This window comes from Dermacentor variabilis, chromosome 10 (assembly GCF_050947875.1).
Source record: "Dermacentor variabilis isolate Ectoservices chromosome 10, ASM5094787v1, whole genome shotgun sequence".
NCBI lineage: Eukaryota > Metazoa > Arthropoda > Arachnida > Ixodida > Ixodidae > Dermacentor > Dermacentor variabilis.
In genome coordinates, this window is record NC_134577.1 from 45,128,390 (window position 1) to 45,150,310 (window position 21,921).

Consider the following 21,921-nt stretch of genomic DNA (forward strand, 5'->3'; position numbering starts at 1 on the left):
AAAGGTGGCGCTGCAGTGCTACTGTCCGCATGGCGAATGCCCCGAGGCGTTGAGATGGCGTTTCTTTGCGACGCGTCCGAAGCCGTTGACAATAAGAGGTGTAGTTTTGTTCAAGAGTGCACTTCAATGAACTCTTGAAGGCTTTACATCTAAATCCTCATCGCGAGCGGTATCTGGAGCCAAATTTTTGTGATGCATAGTTTTGACTACGTTTTTAGGAGTAGGGATGCACGACTTATGAAGAACTCACGCGCTGTGGCGTAACGCATTTCAGTGTAAGTTATGTGCATTGGTCAGGTAAGGTATGCACATGATCAAATAGAATTTATCCCGGAGTGGCGGATTGGCCCGGAGATTGTTTATTCTTGCTACCATTTTAATATTCAGTGTATAAAATTTGATGGTTGCCTGAGTAGCATGACCCATAGATGAGGAGGAACATTTATGACGTTTTCTGTACGCTCCGAGCAAGGGCGTTTTCTGTCGCGGCGTAAGTACATTAATAATCTGTTTACTGCAGTAAAAGCGATAGAATGAAAAGATGCCTTTTTCGGAGACTCAGAATACCTTGGAGACACGCCCGGCGTCGAATGTTCGGTCTTTGAATAATCTAGCGTGTGGTCACACACCGTGCAAATTGGACATTTTGGCTATATTACAAGTATTTTGCTATTATATCACATACACTCGCACTGTAGTTTACAGTCGTGCCAGATGTTTCTGCGAAGACATACGGAAATTTTTAAATCTCGCCTGTGGCACACCAGCTCAAGGACTATAATTGTGCTATCTGGATTGCACAATTTTTTAAGTCCTTGAGCTGGTCTACTAGAAGCGGTCGACATTACTACCACGACAAATCAAAATGCTTAATAATTAACAAAAATGTACTAATAAGGCACAAACTCATTATCATATGGCACAAATTGAAATTTACGAATTGTAGCCGAGGATGGATAGGTGGGCCAATTGGCAACGCATAATAATAAAAAACTTAGAACGTTAAAAAGACTAAGGACGTAGAAAAAGAAATACGCACCACAAGCGCGTGTGGTGTGTTTCTTTTTCTATATCCTTCGTGTTCTTACCACTCTAAGTTATTTTAATTATTATTGTAGCCGAGGAGTTCACAAGGCGGATCCACTTGAAACGAATTCTCAGGGTGACACCAGTTTCGAGATATTAAATCCCGCACTTTGCGATTACACTGGCGGTCCAGCTACATTTATGCTGCAATGCACCAAGAGATTTTTCTGCTTAAAAAAAAAAAAGTGCTCTTCTACTGCAAGTTTGCCAGCGCATATCTCGCAAACGGTGTCATACAAAGAATTAGTTTCAAATGCACATACTATGCATTCTCACCGGCTGCGATACGTGCCGTAATATAGTTAGTTCCAAGCTTAATTTAAGAATTTGTTAATTACTTCATTATGCAGTTCGATTTATCGTGCAGAATACGTCGATCCGCCTCTTCGAGTAGGCCAGCCCAAGGACTAGAATTGTGCAGTCTGCCACAGGCGACTTTATCTTTAATTTGTTTTAAATTAATCGCAGGAACGCCAATTTATTTTGGACAATACCCTGAGCGCGTGGCAAAATTTAAAAGAAATACGACGTAATAAAATTCTAGGATTTTACGTACGAAAATCATGATCTGATTATGAGGCACGCCGTAGTGGAGGACTCTGTAATAATTTGGACAAGCTGGGGTTCCTTAACTTGCACTCAATGCCCACTAGAGAAGCGTTTTTTTCTTTTTTTTCATTTCGCCCGCCATTGATATGCGCCCGCCGCGGTTGGGATTTGATCCCGCGTCACCTACACGCTGCTTCTATATATATATATATATATATATATATATATATATATATATATGTACAGCCCTGCCGATCGACCTGCCGATCGCGCAATGGACATATTGAGCTGCAATCAAATTTCGCATTAAAGGGACACTAAAGGTTACCAGAAACTCAAGTTAAAGTGGTAGAGCAATGTTCTAGAACGTCTAAGGCGTCAATATAATCGCGAACAGAGCTTTAGTAACCGAGAAATTGAGGTAAATGCATGACACGATTTGAGACCCCCCAGCGACATTCCGGTACTAGCCCGATGACGAAAGGACTCCTCATAATTTGTGTTACTAATACTCAACTACTCGTATTAAAAATATCATTTCATTCGATTATAAGACGGAAAAAAATGCTACTTGTCTACGTCTATTCGATTCTAAGAAAAAATAACATTTTGACGTTGCCCTTCAGTAATATGGGTGTTCGAAAGGTTTCGTTTTCGCTCGACTCTGCGCGCTCGACTCTGCGCCGCGCACGCTTTGGAGTTTCAGTAGTTTCGTTATCGCGTCGTGCTGTGAGGGTTCTGCTAGCTCGCGAAACTTTCATTTGGAACAAGCAGCGAGAATGCCACGTCCATGTGATGTCGTGGGAAGCCCTCGTTGCTTTCCCGCTCCGGAGAGCCGGTGTCGAGGCCGCCGTCGTAGTACGCAACGACGCCGACAGTGCGAGCCCTCAGCAGCAGGTCGCGCTCGTCGGTGCTCAAATCGCTGAAGTTGAGCCCACCATCGCGAGCCAATCTGTCGGTGTCAGGGTCCATTGCGACGAGCTTCGAAGTTAGCGTCATAGAATGAAGTACCAGCTTACGGGCGTCTTGCGCTGGAGTTTGAGGTATAGTAGCGGCGCCTGGTGGCGGTGCGGGAAACGACATCTGGGTCGTGCCAGCTTGGGTCGTATTGAGCCCTGGCTGTGGCGAAGCACGTTTCTAGGCCGAGTTTTGCGTCGATTCGCACATTTTTATGCCCTGTTGCGAGTGCGAAAAGGCTCGCCGCTTCTCATAGACCAGGCCGACCACGCTGCGAGCTCGCCGCAGCCTATAGTTTAACGAAAACGAACTCTCCGTGTGCCGTGGGACGTAATGTGGGACGTAATTCGTTTCTCCTTCCGCTAGCCACCATACTCCCGCTTTCGCTCTGCTGTCGGCTCTGTCTTGGCTCTGTTTCTGGCCGCGCGTTCGCGTTTTGCGCAGAAAAGCCGTAGCGCCGTCTGCGGACGCCGTTCTACTCACCGATGGCGCAACGTCACTATGAGACCATGATGTCACTGCTCCTCGATCGGAGGGCGGGCGATTTGAACTGCGCTAGAGGTACGCGGACGCTTCAGAACGCATTTTCTCTTAAAATAAGTCTCTCCTTGGCACGAAACAAGCGTTTCGAGGTTTCTGTGATGGTATTTCAACAGTCCACGTTGACTTAATAGTAACCTTTAGTGTCTCTTTAAAGAGTATCGTAATCATCGGTGCTTTCTTTCGTTTTTCTCTCTTTCTGTCTCTGAAATCCTCAAGGAAACTCCAAGTTTTGCTTCATTCATCCCCAAGGGATCCTCGTTTCTTTCTTTTGTTCATCTCTTTTTTCTTCAGTTTTGATTTCCTTCTGTATTTATAGTACATTCTTAGGTAAATATTCACATACAGTTAAATATTAATAATAATTCCTCGGAAGTTAACAAAGAAGCTGGAGAACCGGTATGAACCACTCGTGGAGACAAACAAACAAGGACTGCGCAAGGAGCGGCGGAACGAAAGATGTTGGGCGCAGTGTTAAGAGACAGGAAGAAAGCAGCGTGGATCAGAGAGCGAACGAGGATATCCTAGGGTCTAGTTGGCATGAAGAAGCAAAAAATCGAGCTGAGCAAGCCATGTATAGGGCAAATGTATATAGCCAGTATAGGGCCAGTATATAGCCAGTATATAGCCATTATAGCCAGTATAGGGCCAGTATATAGGCCATGTATACAGCCAGTATAGGGCAAATAACTGGTGGACCATTAGAGTGTCAAGGGAAGGGACGCGCAGTCGAGGACAGAAGACTAGTCGGCGTGATGAAATTAGAACATTGGCAGGAGCAAGTTGGAATCAGCTAGCGCAAAATCGCTGCAATCGGAATTGGAGATCGCTTGGAGAGGCCTTCGCCCTGCAGTGTACCTAGAAATAGGTTGGAGATGACGATGATTATTCATTTCTAGCTTTATACAGTATTGTCCCATTTTATTATTACATACATCCCAGTTGCGGGTATGCGCCACTGTATGTGATCATCATCATCATCACTTCCCCGAGGAACGACCAACGAACTGACACCTGCGCAAAGAAGAAAACAAAGATGGCGGCAGCAGGCGGCGTCGCGTAGAACGCCCATGGCGGCCAGGCCTGCCGCCGGTCCAGGCGGCGCGGCCGCCGTGGGGGCCAACGAGTCGGCGCCCCACGTCGAGTTCGCCATGATCGTGCGGGGCACTGAGGACACGGCGTACTGGCTGGCCGACCTGCTTCGCGGCGAGCGACTGCTGGTCGAGACCGTCTCCGTGCGTCGCAACTCCCAGTGGCTCCTGCTCGTGCGACTCAAGCCCGAGGATGCGCCGGCAATCGCCGAGAAGGTGCGCGCGACCGATCGAAATCTGTGCGCGATGCCCTTCTTGCTTGGTGCGAAAGACGCAGAACGCCAAGTGCAGAGAGGTCAAGACACTCGACCAGAGGGCGCTCCTGACGGCCAAAGCAACTGCCAGAGCGTTGGCCGACCAGCTGAGCAAGATGAGACAAGGTGTCTCGTAAATGCAGCCGCGAATGGTCACATCCAGCCCGTTTCGGGCCACGTGTTATCGCTAACGTTGCCCTGCGCAGTCCGAAGCAGGCGTGCCTCGCGCTTTCTGGACTTGAGTGTCTTGACCTCCGGACAAGGGTTCGACTCCCGACCTCGGTAGCGGCATTCAGATGGGAGCGATATGCGATAAGGTTTGTAGTCAAGAGTTCGGCGAAAGTTCGTCGGGTCGGGTAACATGATGAAGGAATTGCGTTCAATGAAGAAGTCAAGGTGAAAATAACACAGAGACGTTTCAGGCGGAACACATTAGAATCCCACTAGTTCGCAATGACACCGCTACTGTACCAAGCTGAAGCTGGGAGAAACAGGGATCCGCAAATACCGGTGCGAGGAGGAGAACCCGCGCCACGCGCTGTTTCGGCGGTGTACGCTCCTCCTCGCCGATAAATCGGTCTATAGTTTCTTATTCCCTGTTACTCTGCATGTTGCGCCCCCACAGGACGTAATATTTCCCGATCGACGAACTAAACTTTGATTCTACGGCCGCGACGCGTGCGATAACCCCAGGTGGGAGTCTTCAAGATGCACCGCACTGGCTCCGAGAAGCCGTTCGTGCTCGAGCACTGGCGCGACTTCGGGCGCGGCGAGGAGGCCCACCCGGAGGAGCTCTTCTCGCTCGCCGAGCGCCAGGAGATCGTGCAGAACGTCATCGACAGCATCCGGGCCGAGCAGCTCACCGAGGTGGTGGGACTCGAGCACCGCTGCGTGCTCGTCCACCCGGGCCAGAGCGTGTTCGCCGTGTGCCAGCGGGCGGGCGTGCTGGCGGCGCTGTTCCCGCCGCACGACTACGAGATGCTGAGCGCCATACGGCGGCAGTGGCTCTCGCACCTGACCATACCGGTGCACATGATCAAGGTGTACTTCGGCATCCGCATCGCCTTCTACTACGCCTTCCTCAGCTTCTACACCTGGTCGCTCATGGTGAGCGCCGGCAGCTGTCCGCCGGGCCGCGGTGGCTCGACGTGGCGTTCTATTATTAGATACTTTTAGCTTGTCCGCTATTTCGGCAAACGGGGGTAGTTTGGGCGGATTGCCGGATGGTCGGGGGCGTAAACGTGAGCGGCCGGGGCGGTGAAGCCGCCTGGTGTTGTAGAGTTCAACCAGACAAACGCATAGCTAAAACTGTAGAAACTCACCATATCCTGCTTCGCCACTCGTGCAAATTTTTGGCAGCGGCGTAATTGTGAACACGATTACGCCACTGTCGAAAATTTACGCCAGCAGGTAAGCAGAATATAGTAATTAGCTCTGTGTTTGTGTGGTTGAACTTTGCGCCACCAGCTGGCGCCACCAATCTGGCCGCTCACGTTGACGCCCCCGCTAAACCGGAAAACCGCCCGCGCTTGCCCGAATACCGGACACGCTAAAAGTCTCTATTTTTAGCTTGTCCGCTATTCCGGCAAACGGGGGTAGTTTGGGCGGATTGCCAGATGGTCGGGGGCGTAAACGTGAGCGGCCGGGGTGGTGCAGCCGCGTGGTGGTGTAGCGCTCTACCAGACAAGCACAGAGCTAAAATTACAGTAACCTACTATATTCTGCTTCGTTGCTGGTGCAAATTTTCAGCAGCGGTGTAATTGTGAACACGATTACGTCCCTCTCGAAAATTTACACCCCAGCAATATAATAATTGGCTCTCTGTTTATTTGGTTGAGCTTTGCACCGCCAGCTGGTGCCACCAATCTGGCCGCTCACGTTTACGCCCCCACTAATCCGGCGGTGCAAAGCTCCGGAAGGCCGCCATTGGAATCTGAACCTGGCAACGTTTAAGAGGAAGCTTTAGCTCGGGCCCAACTCCGACGCGGCCTATTCAAATACATGTAAAACACAAAAACATTTTTATGAGATAACCCCTGGACCGATTTTGATGAAATTTGACGCATTTGAAAGAGAAAGTTAAAATCTAGTGACTGTTGGAAGCGGAATTTCGATTTAGGGCTTGAATTTTCTTAAAACGATTTTCAAATATTTGACCGTTCGAAAAAAATAGAAGCACGAAGTTTATAAATTCATAGCTCTGCATCAAGAACCGATATCGCGGTTCTGTAAACGGCATCCATTAGATCATTCAAAGCGGACAAATTCAATGTGACATTTTACATCTTATGTGAATTTGTTACGTTGGTTACAACGGTTTTGCAAAAGTTGTATTTCTCTAGGATTACATTTTTTTATATTCATGTGTAACATATCAATTTTGTCCGCTTTAGATGTACTATTAGATGCAATTCACAGAATTGTATTATCATTTTTAGTGGTTAAGTTACAGAGTTGTAAACTTGATAGTTTCGTTTTTTGAAAATTTTCGATTTTTGCCAATTTTTAATAAAAAATTGACGATCTAACTCAAAAATTCGAAACCAACAGTCACTAGATTTTAAGTTTGTATTTTAAATGCAACAAACCTCGTCAAATTTGGTGCAGTGGTTGCCGAGAAAAGCGAGTTCTCCTTTTACATGTATTTAGATAGGAGCACTTGAGCTAAAGCTTCCTCTTAACGTTAGAACGTTATCTAGTGAGCCGAGTCTAGCAGTGTTATTGGAAGAATTAGAGGGTAGTAAATGGAATATAATAGGGCTCAGTGAGGTTAGGAGGGCAAAAGAAGCATATACAGTGCTAAAAAGCGGGCACGTCGTGTGCTACCGGGGCTTAGTGGAGAGACGACAACTAGGAGTCGGATTCCTGATTACTAAGGATATAGCTGGTAACATACAGGAATTCTATAGCATTAACGAGAGGGTGGCAGGTCTTGTTGTGAAACTTAATAAGAGGTACAAATTGAAGGTCGTACAGGTCTACGCCCCTACATCCAGTCATGATGACCAGGAAGTCGAAAGCTTTTATGAAGACGTGGAATCAGCGATGGGTAAAGTGAAAACAAAATACACTATATTGATGGGGGACTTCAATGCCAGGGTAGGCAAGAAGCAGGCTGGAGACAAGTCAGTGGGGGAATATGGCATAGGCTCTAGGAATAGCGGGGGACAATTATTAGTAGAGTTTGCAAAACAGAATAATATGCTGATAATGAATACCTTCTTCCGCAAGCGGGTTAGCCGAAAGTGGACGTGGAGGAGCCCAAATGGCGAGACTAGATATGAAATAGACCTCATACTCTGCGCTAACCCTGGCGTCATACAAGATGTGGACGTGCTCGGCAAAGTGCGCTGCAGTGACCATAGGATGGGAAGAACTCGAATTAGCCTAGACTTGTGGAGGGAACGGACGAAACTGGTACATAAAAAGCCAATCAATGAGTTAGCGGTAAAAGGGAAACTAGAGGAATTCCGGATCAAGCTACAGAACAGGTATTCGGCATTAACTCAGGAAGAGGACCTTAGTGTTGAAGCAATGAACGACAATCTTATGGGCATCATTAAGGAGTGTGCAATAGAAGCCGGTAGTAACTCCGTTAGACAGGATACCAGTAAGCTATCGCAGGAGACGAAAGATCTGATCAAGAAACGCCAATGTATGAAAGCCTCTAACCCTACAGTTAGAATAGAACTGGCAGAACTTTCGTAGTTAATCAACAAGCGTAAGACAGCTGACATAAGGAACTAAAATATGGATAGAATTGAACATGCTCTCAGGAACGGAGGAAGCCTAAAAGCAGTGAAGACGAAACTAAATAGGCAAGAATCAGATGTATGCGTTAAGAGACAAAGCCGGCAATATCATTACTAATATGGATGAGGTAGTTCAAGTGGCTGAGGAGTTCTATATAGATTTATACAGTACCAGTAGCACCCGCGACGATAATGAGAGAGAGAATAGTCTAGAGGAATTTGAAATCCCACAAGTAACGCCGGAAGAAGTAAAGAACGCCTTGGGAGATATGCAAAGGGGGAAGGCAGCTGGGGAGGATCAGGTAACAGCAGATTTGTTGAAGGATGGTGGGAGCATTGTTCTAGAAAGACTGGCCACCCTATATACACAATGCCTCATGACCTCGAGTGTACCGGGATCTTGGAAGAACGCTAACATAATCCTAATCCATAAGAAAGGGGACGCCAAAGACATAAAATTCTAGACCAATCAGCTTACTGTCCGTTGCCTACAAAGTATTTTCTAAGGTAACCAAAGGACCAGGCAGGATTCCGTAAAGGCTACTCAACAATAGACCATATTCACACTACCAATCAGGTGATAGAGAAACGTACGGAATATAACCAACCCTTCTATATAGCTTTCATTGATTACGAAAAAGCGTTTGATTCAGTCGAAACCTCAGCAGTCATGGAGGCATTACAGAATCAAGGTGTAGAGGAGCCCCACGTAAAAATTCTGAAAGATATCTATAGCAGCTCCACAGCCACCGTAGTCCTCCATAAAGAAAGCAACAAAATCCCAATACAGAAAGGCGTGAGACAGGGAGATACGATCTCTCCAATGCTATTCACAGCGTGTTTACAGGAGGTATTCAGAGACCTGGAGTGGGAAGAATTGGGGATAAAAGTTAATGGAGAATACTTTAGTAACTTGCCATTCGCTGATGATATTGCCTTGCTTAGTAACTGAGATTCAGATTCAGATTCAGATTTATTCGTTCCAAAAAAAAAAGAAGTAATTACATGAGAAATATACAGACGAGGGTCCCAAAGTGAAAGAACTGTAGTGGGACCCTCGGTTAATAACAACAACATTGATGGTGATATCAATAGTCAGCAAATTAGCGTATTATAAACAACATCTACAGATCAAATACATCATTATACATGTCGTTTACAATCAAACACGAAAAAGCACGTTATAACAGAAAGTCGGAAAAAAGCATGGATGAAATACAACAAATGACATGTGAGATAAATGTCAGAGGTACACCGCTAGATCGTAGTTAAGTTATCGCAGTAAATGATGCTTAAGGTGATTTGTAAAAATTGCAAGAGAAGTACAGGATTTTATGGTTGATGGTAATCCATTCCAAAGAGAAATTGCAGCGAAGGAAGATGTTTTTTTGCCGTAATTGGTATGAACCATGGGTAACAAGAAATTGTTGTTAGCCGCAAATCTGGTCATATTTTTATTCTGCAAAAGGTCAGTTGCAATGACTGATACATAAGGTTATTATGAAGCAACTTGTGGAGTAAGACGAGTATGTTAAACTGGAACAAATTATTAATAGACAAGATATTATACGCGCGAAGTAACAAAGAGGCATTGGATTGCATGGAGCTAGAAGTGATAATGCGTATTGACTGATTTTGGATATGTTGAATTGATGATAAGTGACAAGCGTACGTGTTGCCCCATGAAACAATGCCGTAATTAATGTGACTATGAATGAACGCATAATACAACGCTAACAGAGCCTCACGAGAAAAAAAAAGGGCGAGCTTTAATTAATGCACGTATACCAAACGCAGTCTTGTGCTTGAGATGTTGGAAGTGAGAGCGAAATGTAAGGTTAGGGTCCAGATGTATGCCAAGAAAAGTGACATCGGTGCTAACGGGAATTGAATGACTTCCAAGCTTTAGGGGACCAATTGTAATGCATGCTCACTGACCTGTAGAGGCAAAGCAGAAGAGTGGGTCTAAAAATTATTCTGCTGAAAACTAAAGTAATGTTTAACAGTCTCGGAAGAGAACAGCAATTTACAATAGGTAGCGAGGCACTGGAAGTGGTAAGGGAATACATCTACTTAGGGCAGGTAGCGACCGCGGGTCCGGATCATGAGACTGAAATAATCAGAAGAATAAGAATGGGTTGGGGTGCGTTTGGCAGGCATTCTCAAATCATGAACAGCAGGTTGCCACTAACCCTCAAGAGAAAAGTGTATAACAGCTGTGTCTTACCAGTACTCACGTATGAGGCAGAAACCTGGAGGCTTACGAAAAGGGTTCTGCTTAAATTGAGGGCGACGCAACGAGCTATGGAAAGAATGATAGGTGTAACATTAAGGGATAAGAAAAGGCCAGATTGGGTGAGGGAACAAACGCGGATTAATGACATCTTAGTTGAAATCAAGAAAAAGGAATGGGGGCGGGGGAGGGGGGCATGCGCAGGACATGTAATGAGGAGGGAAGATAACCGATGGTCATTAAGGGTTACGGACTGGATTCCAAGGGAAGGGAAGCGTAGCAGGGGGCGGCAGAAAGTTAGGTGGGCGGATGACATTAAGAAGTTTGCAGGGACGACATGGCCACAATTAGTACATGACCTAGGTAGTTGGAGAAGTGTGGGAGAGGCCTTTGCCCTGGAGTGGGCGTAACCAGGCTGATGATGATGATGAATCCGGCAAACCGCCCGCGCTTGCCGATTACCTGATGCACTAAAATTCTCTATTGTTGAGCATCGAGGTGGCGGATCCGTTTCCAGGCTGCGGCGACAGCGTAGCCGATGGGGGCGAAATTAAGCACGGAATTGAAGCGCGTCTGCTAAATTAGAAAAATTATTTACGCTGTATTAGCGAGTTATCTTGGCGCAATATAAAAAAGATGTCGCTCTTACCGCGAGAGAATGATTGAAAGCAAAAAGAAAGAAAGACGGTGTTGATGCCGTCTTAAACTTGAGGCGCCATCTTTCACTGACGTCACAGATTCTGAGAGCGCCTGTGTGGTCCTAGTTGCTATTGCCTTGTCGCTAAAGATGGAACTAAATGGTATTTTTTAAAAATCCAAAGACTGAACTTCAGAAGTTTAAAACCTTTACTGAGCCTTTACATTACTTTTCTAAATGCCAAACATCTCACCAAAGAATTGATGCAGCCAATGACGAATGAAATTTTCGCCTTTCCTATTTATTTGCACAGGAAGTCCGAGGTAAAGCTGCCTCAGCGCCGTTTTGAAAAGCTCATTGCGTTGCTCCGAACGCGTTAACAACGAAAAGAACGTGAAGTTACTATACTTAGTCGAGAAGCTGGACGAAAATGTGGGAACCGAAAGGACGCCGCCATGTTGCTACTTCTTATATTTGTAACACTAAACATAATAAAAATATAGTGCAAAAGCAACTGTTTACACGCAGCACGTGTGTATAACAGTGTGTCAAGTTCATTTCGAATATTTTTTTTTTATAAAGATCCTGTCGGTATTTGAAAAATTTCGAAGTTACATTTTCGGCCCTTGAAAGAATGCGTTTGCAGGCGCCTGAAATAGATGGCGCCACCATAGTGAGGGAGGCTCGGAATCGCCTGAATTGTGCGTCACGTCTGTCTCGTCCACAGAGGGGCAACATGGCCGCGCCCTTGCGGTTGCCGATTTCAGTGCCTAGGCGCCATGGGAAGCTTTTGCTCTAGAGTTAGTTATATCAACTCTATGCGAATGAAACCTCATCGCTACCTGACCTTCCTACGCCACACGCAATCGAGCAAGAAACGAGCTAAACGAAAGTGGACGAAAAGACGAGTTGCCACAGGTGAGGGCCAAACGCGCACCTTCCGGATTATATACGCGTGTGGTAGGCTAGCGCGGCGGCCGCCGTTCTGTCAGCTTTCGTGGATTTTGTATATGTGTACACTGTTAGCCCTGCGAGCGTTTGCCAGTGCCACTCGGGGCCATGGCTGTGAATATAGAACGCCCTTTCAACCACAGTTTCTTACACAAGCAATTTGCAGCACGCCGAAGGTGCGAGGCGTACCTTGCGCAGCAAAATATAGTTGTGGACGTAACTGTCGGATTATTGGCGGAATGAGATTGCTTTATCTTTTTCTCGGCAGATATGATACTGTACAACGATATATGACATGCTAGAACCATTGCGCTTGTGCGTCGTATAAACCGAAATACTGTGACGGTGAGCAGACGACGCGGCTCCGGAGGAACACACCTTGAGGGTAATTCGGCCTTCTTATTATTGGCTGAGGAGCCCTGCAGCTTCCGCAGTGCTGAAAGCGACTTGTTAGAGCATAGTAGTGTGTGAACTACTTCAATCATTGTGCTTGGTTTTGACGCTCTTGTGGGTTATACTATACGCTTTATTTCTTCTTTTTGAATTTTCACATCATCTTTTTGAATTTTCACACAATCGTATGCTGGTAAACACAGGAGGGTGACAAGTCGTTTAGCACATGCATAATCACTGCGAATTGCTGTATCTGGAAATTTATGAGGTGTCATTGTGTTGAAAAATGATGAATTTCAAAGTCGCCACACCGTTTGCAACCATAACCGCCAATTGGAGGCGAATCCGCGTACTGTTTATCACTCCCACGTTGGCTGAACCGCCACACTGGCAGCTTGCGTAGACACTAGCGCTGGCCTTACCTCTAGTCATATTTATTATAACACTCTATGCTTTCAATTTGGCCTCCGAAAGGTGTGCCCACTGGCGTAGCAACAGCGGGGGCCGGGGGGCCGTGGGCGCCGGGTGCATGGGGCCAGTAGAGGGGGGGGGGGGGGGGGGGGGTGCCATATACGTCTGAAGACACCCGAAAATTGTCGATATCCCCGCCTTCCTCGACTACACCCGGGGGGGGGGGGGGGGGGGAGGGTTGAAAGAAGAGCTAAGAGCCCCGGGTGCCAGACGACCTAGCTACGCCACTGGGTGTGCCGTTGCAATCTCGGAGGGCACGCTTCCAGTGACGGTTTCCTCCGAGTAACAAAAACAAATCTCGTAGGCTCATGGCCACCGCGTTTTTAGACATCACCTATTGGTGTGTGCAAACGGCGCATTCTGCGCAGGTGCCGATGACGGTCGGCGTCCTCGTGATGGTGCACAGGGACTCTCTCACGTGGCGCATCGCGGGCGTCTTCTTCAACCTGCTGTGGAACACGGTCATCCTCGAGGTGTGGCGCAAGCGAGCCGACCACCTGTCCTGCTTCTGGGGCCTGCACGAGCACGTGGCGCCGCTCAAGAACCGGCTGCTCTTCGCCTACGGCGAAAACATGCTCGCCCAGAGGGCGTTCCGCATGCTCATCTCGCAGGTGCGCTCGCGGCGCTTTCGTGCACCCGCGCACATTCGGCTGCTTCGCGGTGGCGACTTACGTGGCGTCCGGCTGCAGAGTGCGGAGGTCGCCGGTTCGATTGCCGGCCGGACTTCTCTAGGGCGGTGTGGGATGTGAAAGCCGCTCGCGCGTCGAGTTTCGGCTGACACTTTTTCACAGTTGTAAAGCTAGCTTTCCTGCCAGACCCACTTAGGCCCAATTAGGCCCGCTAGTGGCGGCGTAGTCATTCTTTGCAAACAGCGTGTACGGGCGCACAGTTTTCTTGTAGACGTGGGCGCTGGTGTCGAAAGAACGGGGAGCGAGCACTTCGTCTTCATTTAAACAATGACCGGCGCCGCCATCATTTGAGCATACGTGCGCTGCAGAAAAGCGCACTTGTTAATTATGAAAAAGGTCTCCTAAACTGAATCACCCTGAAGTTTAAAGACTGCTGACTGGTCGTCTAAAAATCGAACCTTTATTTATTTATTTATTTTTACCGAGCGTAGTTCTTCTTTGCGATTTATATCGTGACTTTTCATACTGATGTCCTTTTTTAGTTTAGTTATGGACTTAAAGGAATCCTGAGCGTCAGCTTTAGCGTTAATCTTTTAGCCATCTCATGGTTAAGGCTTTCTTTGCGAACCCCCTGCACTTGTTTTGCTGACCGCGGCTGCCACCTGATTCTGCTGCTGCGTTCTCGCCAAACAGCTCGCACATCGCTGCGGGACGGCGGCTCCTTCTAGAAGCGATGGCTCGCACCATGGAGTTTCCCACATGGAACTCTGGCGCTAGTGTCTGCGGGAGCTGCAAGTGGGGGTGGTTTCAGCCAGCATGGATTTGCCTAAACCACGAGATGGCCTAAGCTTGTTCCTTCTGGCTTCATAGGCCTTCGTGAGCTCGTCATTTTCACGAAAGTTCTGCGCAATAAATAACTGACTAGCAATATTAAGGTTATCCGACGGCAGGTTTTGAGTCCAGCATCTCTTGCACCGAAGCTCGATATCGAAACCATTTCGCCACGGACACATGCACCGGCAGCCAGCCATAGAACACTGACCCGCATATGCGGGTCGTTGGCCGTTGGGGGAGAGCGCGAAGGGGCCGTGATGAGACGGCAGGGAGGGAATCGGAGGCGATGGCCTTACGTTGCGCATGCGTTGCGCCGTCTGGCGACTGCGTGGACGGTCCCATCTGCGCCTCCAAGGGGAAACCTTCGCTGTATCCGGATTTTAACAGGGCACGTTGGATCTGCTGCATTTTTTAAAGCCTCCCTGGCTCCACCCTCGTGAATACTTGCGTTTTGAGACGCTGAGACGGCACTGCCATCAGGATCGCCCCATATTTTCTGTTAGATGCGTCCAAAGTAGGTGGAAACAGCTCATAATGTAGAAAACGCACGTCCCCCAACACGCGGCCGGCGAACGCGTGCCAATCACCTCCTTCGGCTCCAGCGCAGGTGGTGGTGCTGTTCTGCGTGTTGCTGTGCGTCCTGCAGCAATATCAGTACCTGACGGTCGAGGCGTTCGTGACCGGCGCGTTCCCGAGCTCGGCGCTCAGCGACGTCGTGGCGCGCGTCGTTCCGGGCGTGATGAACACGCTGGTGGGCATGGCCTTCTCGGACGTGTACCGGGCGATCGGCCAGCGGATGACCGAGTGGGAGAACCACCAGACGCAGGCCGAGTACCTGCAGCACCTCACCTACAAGCTCATCGTGTTCGACTTCTTCGGCCGCTTCGGAAGCCTCTTCTACACCGCCTTCTACCTGCAGGCATGCTTCTTTTCTTCCTTTCTCTTTTTTGATGCAATAGCGTTAGGCGTGTCAAAGTGAAAAAAAAACAGGAAGTGCATGTGTGTGAAGTGTGGGAAGCAAGTAACGTGGTAGAGGCAGAAAGTAGACGGCAGAGCGGAGAAAAGCATGTATGTATGTATGTATGTATGTATGTATGTATGTATGTATGTATGTATGTATGTATGTATGTATGTATGTATGTATGTATGTATGCATGCATGCATGCATGCATGCATGTATGTGTGTGTGTATGTATGTATGTATGTATGTATGTATGTATGTATGTATGTATGTATGTATGTATGTATGTATGTATGTATGCATGCATGCATGCATGCATGCATGTATGTATGTATGTATGTATGTATGTATGTATGTATGTATGTATGTATGTATGTATGTATGCATGCATGCATGCATGTATGTATGCATGCATGTATGTATGTATGTATGTGTGCATGTATGTATGTATGTATGTATGTATGTATGTATGTATGTATGTATGTATGTATGTATGTATGTATGTATGTACCCATGTCTGGCGCTAACTCGTTCGAACTTGCACCTGCGAATTTACTAATTTCATCATCCCACCTAATTTTCTGTCATCCTCGACAGCACTTCCCTTCCCCTACACCCACTGTGTACATCTTATTATCCACCGGTTATTTGCCCTACGCATTACACGGCCTGCCCAGCTCCCTTTTTTTTTTTCTAATGTCAACTAGGATATCGGCTATCACCATTTGCTCTCTGATCCACACCTCTCTGTTCCTGTCTTTTAACGTTACGCCTAAGATACACATAATGTGAATTGCGGTTGTCTGGGCACCGCCAGTTGCACATCGCTCCCAGCAGAGGCAGGACTTGTGTCGAGCGAGCTCCTGACCACCACTTTGAAATGTGGCTAATGTGGTTTAAATCATGGGTCCGGGAACTTAAAGAGGTGGGACCTAATACTAACACATTTGTTTCGGATTTAAAGCTGAATTTCCACTGACCTTTTATTTGGGTGTGGGGGGCGGAGAGGGGAGGGCTGATCAGGACTTCCCCCAAGACATAATGCATGCTGCGTATCAATGTGTACTGTAAGGTCCGTGTTGTGTATGATTTCAAGCAGTGTATTGTAGTACCTGTTGTCGTGTGCTCCACGATCATAGCTGGTCGTGTCGCTGTAGGGTATATGCCAGCTGGCAGTAGGCGACGCAAGCGTTCCGCTTGCAAGCCGAGACAACTCCCTACTAAGTGGTAAGCATAGTAAGCTTCCATTTATCAATTATACAGGATGTTTTCCAAAGTGTGCAGGCTTCGCTTGAAGACTTCATTCCCATGGAAAGGAACGGGAATAGAACTGACAGTCTCACTCCGCAGCTCATGTGAACCATTCCTCCTTGCCCGAATAAGAAAAGGAATGTTTAATACACAGCCACTTGGGGGATCGGATATTTATCCCAGGCCTTCAACGCCACGGAATCGATGTAGAGATATGCCGCTACACCATTCTACAAGAACGAACAGTAATCGTCTTGATAATTGATAGCCCCATTCCGAAGTTCTGATGCAAACCCCTTGTCCTTGCCCGAGTTGAGGACCTAGTCCGTCTGTGTATTGCAATGCTCAAGTCGTGCATAAGCAACTAGCCCAATTCCTTAAACTTGTAGATTCGAACGGATTGCTAATTCGTCCTGACAACCAGTGTAGTGATAAAGACACGGACGAGACTTGGACAAGCACATAGGTTTGGGCAAGTTGCAAAATCCACCTTGTCAACCAGCGTGAAGAACACAATGGCAAGAACGTCTGTGCCTTGTCTTTTTCGTGAATGTCCCCAATACTGCGCTTTTTGTCCAGATTGACGTTTGTCATGGACATCACCCTCGAAGATGCTTTTTTTTTTGTTCCGGTGAAATAGGTTGAACTAATGGAACATAGAGTGCTTTGGCGGCCAATTGTTGTGGAAAACCGTGCCTTTTCGCAGGAAGACATGATATTATACACATTGTATTAGTGCAGGGCCTCTGATATTCCGGAAGAGTGGCTGGTCTGACATTTCGAATGGACTTTAGGTCAGCCTTTTAGCATAGCTGCAGTGACCAGAATTTTCTTAAAGCCAACAAGCGTGCAGGACTTTCCTAGTGCACGTAGGAACAGCTACGATCCTGTGTTGCTCACAGGATCGTAGCTGTGTTGCTCACTTCCGCTCGCACTTGGCAAAGCTGTATAATACAGTCGTCGAGCTTTAAGTTCCCGCATAGCGCACCGCAGGCCGGGCACGTTTGTAACACGAGCCCGGCGTACGATTATTCAACTAGGCTATCCATGTTCAAATGTGACACTACATTTTAATGACGATGACGATCCTTTCCGTTCTATGTGCTCCTTCGTCTTCCGGTACTCCGCCTTATTCGCACTAGCCAAGTGCGCAAGTGCTGCCGAAAAGAGCCTACACCGAGGCCTTCCTTTCCAGGACATTCAGCTGCTGCGCAAGCAGGTCTACATCCAGCTCTTGTTGTCCTTCACCAAGGACAACCTAGTCGAGACCGTCATGCCGCGGGCGGTGCGTCACTTCAGCAGCCTGGTGCGTCACATGATGCGGCGCGAGTCCACCTACCTGCCGGGCGTCCACAGCATCCTCAGCGAGGCGGACATGGTCAGGTACACGAGCACGTACGTCGACTACTACAAGATGTTCTCGCAGTTCGCCTTCGTCTTCCTCTTCGGACCCGTCGTGCCGCTGGCGCCGCTCATCGCCTTCTTCGGCAACCTGATGGAGATGCTCATCGTCGGCTACAAGCTGACCGTGGTCTTCCAGAGGCCCCTGAAAATCGGCCACGAAGGCATCGGCATCTGGGAGCCCGCGTTCCGCGCCATAGGCTTCCTGGCCGTGCCGTCGAACATAGCGCTCATCTGCGTCGAGAACCCGGACTCGCTGAACGCCCTCTCCAGGCTCTTCACGGACATGGAGTTTGTGCTCTTTCTGGTGGGCATCGAACACGTGGTGTTGCTCCTCAAGTTGACGCTGCAGTACGCGCTGCGCTCGGAAGTTCACTGCCCGCACTACTCTCCGGTGTTGGCCGCGTGAAGCGGGGGGCGGTGTCAGACGAGCCAGCGGAGCGAAATTGAATTTCGTGATACTCGTGTTTTGTCTGTTATGTTTCCATTTGCAAGTATGCAGCTAGCAGAAAGCATTAATATACGTTACTTTTACGCGCGGAATAAAAGGAAATGTTCTATATGTTTATGGCCGCACCGTCGTTCAATGTTATCTTCAATCGTTAACGCTTAGGACATCCGTAACCGTTTGGTAAGGATATCCGCGTTATTATTTTTGTTTCTTCATTTCTCTTGCTGAGCCTTGTGTATCGCACTTTCTCGTGAGTCGTATTGTCACTGGGTTGAGTTTGTTTCCTAATGAGTGCCACAGTAATAACTTGTGTACTATGTCTGGTTGGTAATTTATGTTCGTTTATTTTCGCCATGTTGACATAGTCATATCATTAACTTATGGTTTTGCGAGATGACTTGCAAATGCCTGTAAATGCTTCGATCTCCTCTTAGCTGAAACCTAAGAATGTACCCAGCTGTATACTCCAAGTCATATTTGGTGCGCTCTCATTGTGACATAAAATTTATTGTAAATAAGATAAGGCCATGAGTTCCTAACTAAACCAAAAATGAACACAGAATAAATTGTTTCTCTGCTCATAAGCCGACCATACAACATACTCTACACAAAGAGGTGTATACTTTGGGGTACAACTGTTGCGGAGTTCCATTGAATCGGGTACATTCTAGAATTATCCAGGCTTTTTTTCTTTTTTTTTTTTTTTTGAAGCGCGTAATTCAGCAGGATTGGAATCGTTACCGACTGTGTGTTAATAAACGTAATGGAAAGGGGCTGCGCCTACATTTGTCGCAATGGAATGGGAATTCAAGGGCATCGTATCCGTGAATGCTATTGCACTTTTGCACGGGAAACACCACGTGTTCGGGCACGCACCTGTACTCAAGCATTTCGGTCATGCTGTCTAGAATACGAAAGCACGCTGCCAAGTTTGTTACGTTGTGGGCGCCTCGTTGTAAACGAATGAAAGCAACGGTGATGCGCTGTAATTAGAGAGTTTTAGCAGTGCCGTATTACGGTGCGGTAAGTGCGGTATACGGTACGGTATTACCGTTCCGTACCAACCTACCACGATGACCGAAGACGTTTTAACGGCGTGTGCTGCTCTAAGCGTACGGTAATGTGATATTGATGATAGCGGATAACATTGGGGCATTGCAGAGTACAATAACTATGTGCTGAGTGTGAAATATTCATTTTGACACTTCGTCCTGCAACACGCGAAACATATCTTGGTTACATAGGTGTTTTTGTCTGAGCAACATATAAAAAGGGCAGTGTTTGTTGTCAGTTGCAGTGCTGCCGGCACTTTACACCAGCAGACAAGTAGAATATAGTAAGTTACCGCTATAAGAACTCTGCGTCCCTTCTAAGGAAACTCTGCGTCGCTAAATGACGCCGCCAACCTAAAATGCTTTTTTATGCCCCTTTTTATGTTCTGTTTCTTTCTTTTAGATGATTTTCGCTTTTCTTAATATTCTTTTTTTCTTATTCGGCCAGAGTATACTAAACGGTTATTAGAAAGGTACGGCTACAAGTTCGGTTCAGCCGAAGTTTCCTCCCTGTCAGTAGGGCTGTCTTGCTACTACTTCGTCGTGTCGCAGCAGGTGGATAAGTGTTAACTCGTGCCTTGGTCCTATCATCGTGAAAAACGCACGTGAGACTTGAACATTCGCGGCGTGGATTCTGTGGCCGACACCAGCTTATCACTGCTTTGGCTTGGTGCAGCTCGGCTCGCGACACACGGTGCCAGTCGAGCCTTCCCGACTCCTTATCGTCTAGTATGCCGTACGGAAAGCCATTACGTACGGTAAAGTTCGCGCATGCGCAGTCCTCGACCGGTACGGTATTACCGCACTTAGCATACGGTAACTTGGCACTGCTAAAACTCTCTATTCCTGGAATGGGAAGTATCTCGGACTTTCGATTCCGGGGAATCGAAAGGAATGGAATTATTCGGTCAGATCATTTCGTGAAAAGGGTTTGAAGTGGCATTGAAAGCCATACTCGGCAACCGTGGCATCAGCCACTCTTCCTTGCCCAAATTGAGAGAAAGGAATCGTAATGGGCAGTTATTTCGAAATGGGAAATCAGCTCGGACTTTCAACTGCGCGGCATTCAAAGGAATGAGAATTATGCCTCTACATCATTCCATGAAAACAAACGCGAATGCCTATATACATAGATAATTGACAGCCCCGATCCGAAACCCTGATCCATCCAACTCTTACTGAAGAGCAATTCAAAGCAAGTTGCGAGCCGGGGACTGTTTATTACAGAGTAGCTGATTACTCGTTTATTTGTTGTGACATAAGGAACAGAACAGATCGTCAAGGAAAGCATTATCGATTCTTGTGTAGTATCGGTAGTAGTAATAATAGACGTTATCCATCAAAAAGATTCCGCATTTGATACGAGACAGCACAGCTTTCTTTCAGGCTGCATAAGGGATCGACGTGGGGTAGTTGGTGTTCCATTAGGAAAGGAAAAACAGCGCGTACACAAAGACTGACGCATCATTCCGTTGTCGATCTTTCTTACACCTCGTCTTGCGCACTGTTTCCCCTTAATTTCGAAGCCTGAGCGAGGGGGGAGCGGTGCGAAGTTAAATCATATCCATCGTTTCAGTCGATAAGCCTTGCACTTAGTCGACTAGTTCACTCGCGAGTTCAATGTCAGTTCTTGCTCGCGCGCAACCAGCACAACAATCGCCGCGCGAGCGCTGAACTACCTTGCTGACGAGCGCAGCGAATGTTGTGAACTTGCCGCGCGCGTTCTCTGCACTGAGTGAAACGCATGGCGACGTGCAGATGCCGCCATGTTGAACTGATGAAGTGCGGCTCCTCGTGAACTATACCAGAGAGTGTGGGCGAATCGAACAGACCACGTGTACTGCACCTCCATCCTTCCCGCGCCAGGGATGCCCATTCTGGACACTGTCAAATTCCGCCATATTGTCCAATTCGTAATCCCGTGGGCAGTGATTGGCGCAAAGGGCGGCCACGCCCTCTCTGATTGGCCCAGACTTCTTAACGCGGCAGAGTTCGATGACGTCACCAAATTTTGACGGTACCCGGAATACAGTGCCGTAGCTGAAACGCCAAACGGGCAGCGCGCGCACACTCGGGCCATATTTCCCTGTAGCGTATGTGGCTTGGAGCACAGCCTGCGCTAGCGGGCGGTGAAGATTTCGGAGGCCATGTTTTCAGTCGTCCGATCTCGGACGCCACGCTGGGAGTATGCCAAGAGCTGTCTTTTCTGAAACAGGAGTCGTCGCTTGCGTCCGCACGAAATCGACACCGATGTTACACGCTTGTAGTGCTTGTAGTTACGTTCAACGATCGTTTCTCGACCTCTGGCTCTCGCCCGCGACAAGCGCTCGGCAGCCAACGTCTACTGACGTAGCTCGTGAAAAGCTCGAATGCCGCGTCACATTCAACGCGCAACCAAGAGCCAGCGACGTTATTATAATCTTAGTCT

The 21,921-nt window shown here is 47.7% G+C and overlaps 1 protein-coding gene across 1 annotated transcript; it reads left to right on the top strand.

Annotated features, from left to right (window-relative positions):
• Window positions 1-4,163: 4,163 nt before the first annotated feature.
• LOC142560446 (anoctamin-10-like) lies at window positions 4,164-18,554 on the top strand. Its single transcript, XM_075672565.1, has 5 exons — window positions 4,164-4,439; window positions 5,171-5,584; window positions 13,283-13,525; window positions 14,985-15,296; window positions 17,785-18,554. Exons 1-5 carry the CDS (start codon window positions 4,203-4,205, stop codon window positions 18,397-18,399), a joined length of 1,821 nt encoding a protein of 606 aa, XP_075528680.1. The 5' UTR covers window positions 4,164-4,202; the 3' UTR covers window positions 18,400-18,554.
• The last annotated feature ends 3,367 nt before the right edge of the window (window positions 18,555-21,921 follow it).

Bases quoted from the DNA above. Each gene is read 5' to 3' on its own strand.
- LOC142560446 (XM_075672565.1), top strand. From the start codon at position 4,203: ATGGCGGCCAGGCCTGCCGCCGGTCCAGGCGGCGCGGCCGCCGTGGGG. The intron at 4,440-5,170 runs GTGCGCGCGACC...CGATAACCCCAG, and splicing joins CGCCGGCAATCGCCGAGAAG to GTGGGAGTCTTCAAGATGCA. The intron at 15,297-17,784 runs GCATGCTTCTTT...CTTCCTTTCCAG, and splicing joins ACACCGCCTTCTACCTGCAG to GACATTCAGCTGCTGCGCAA.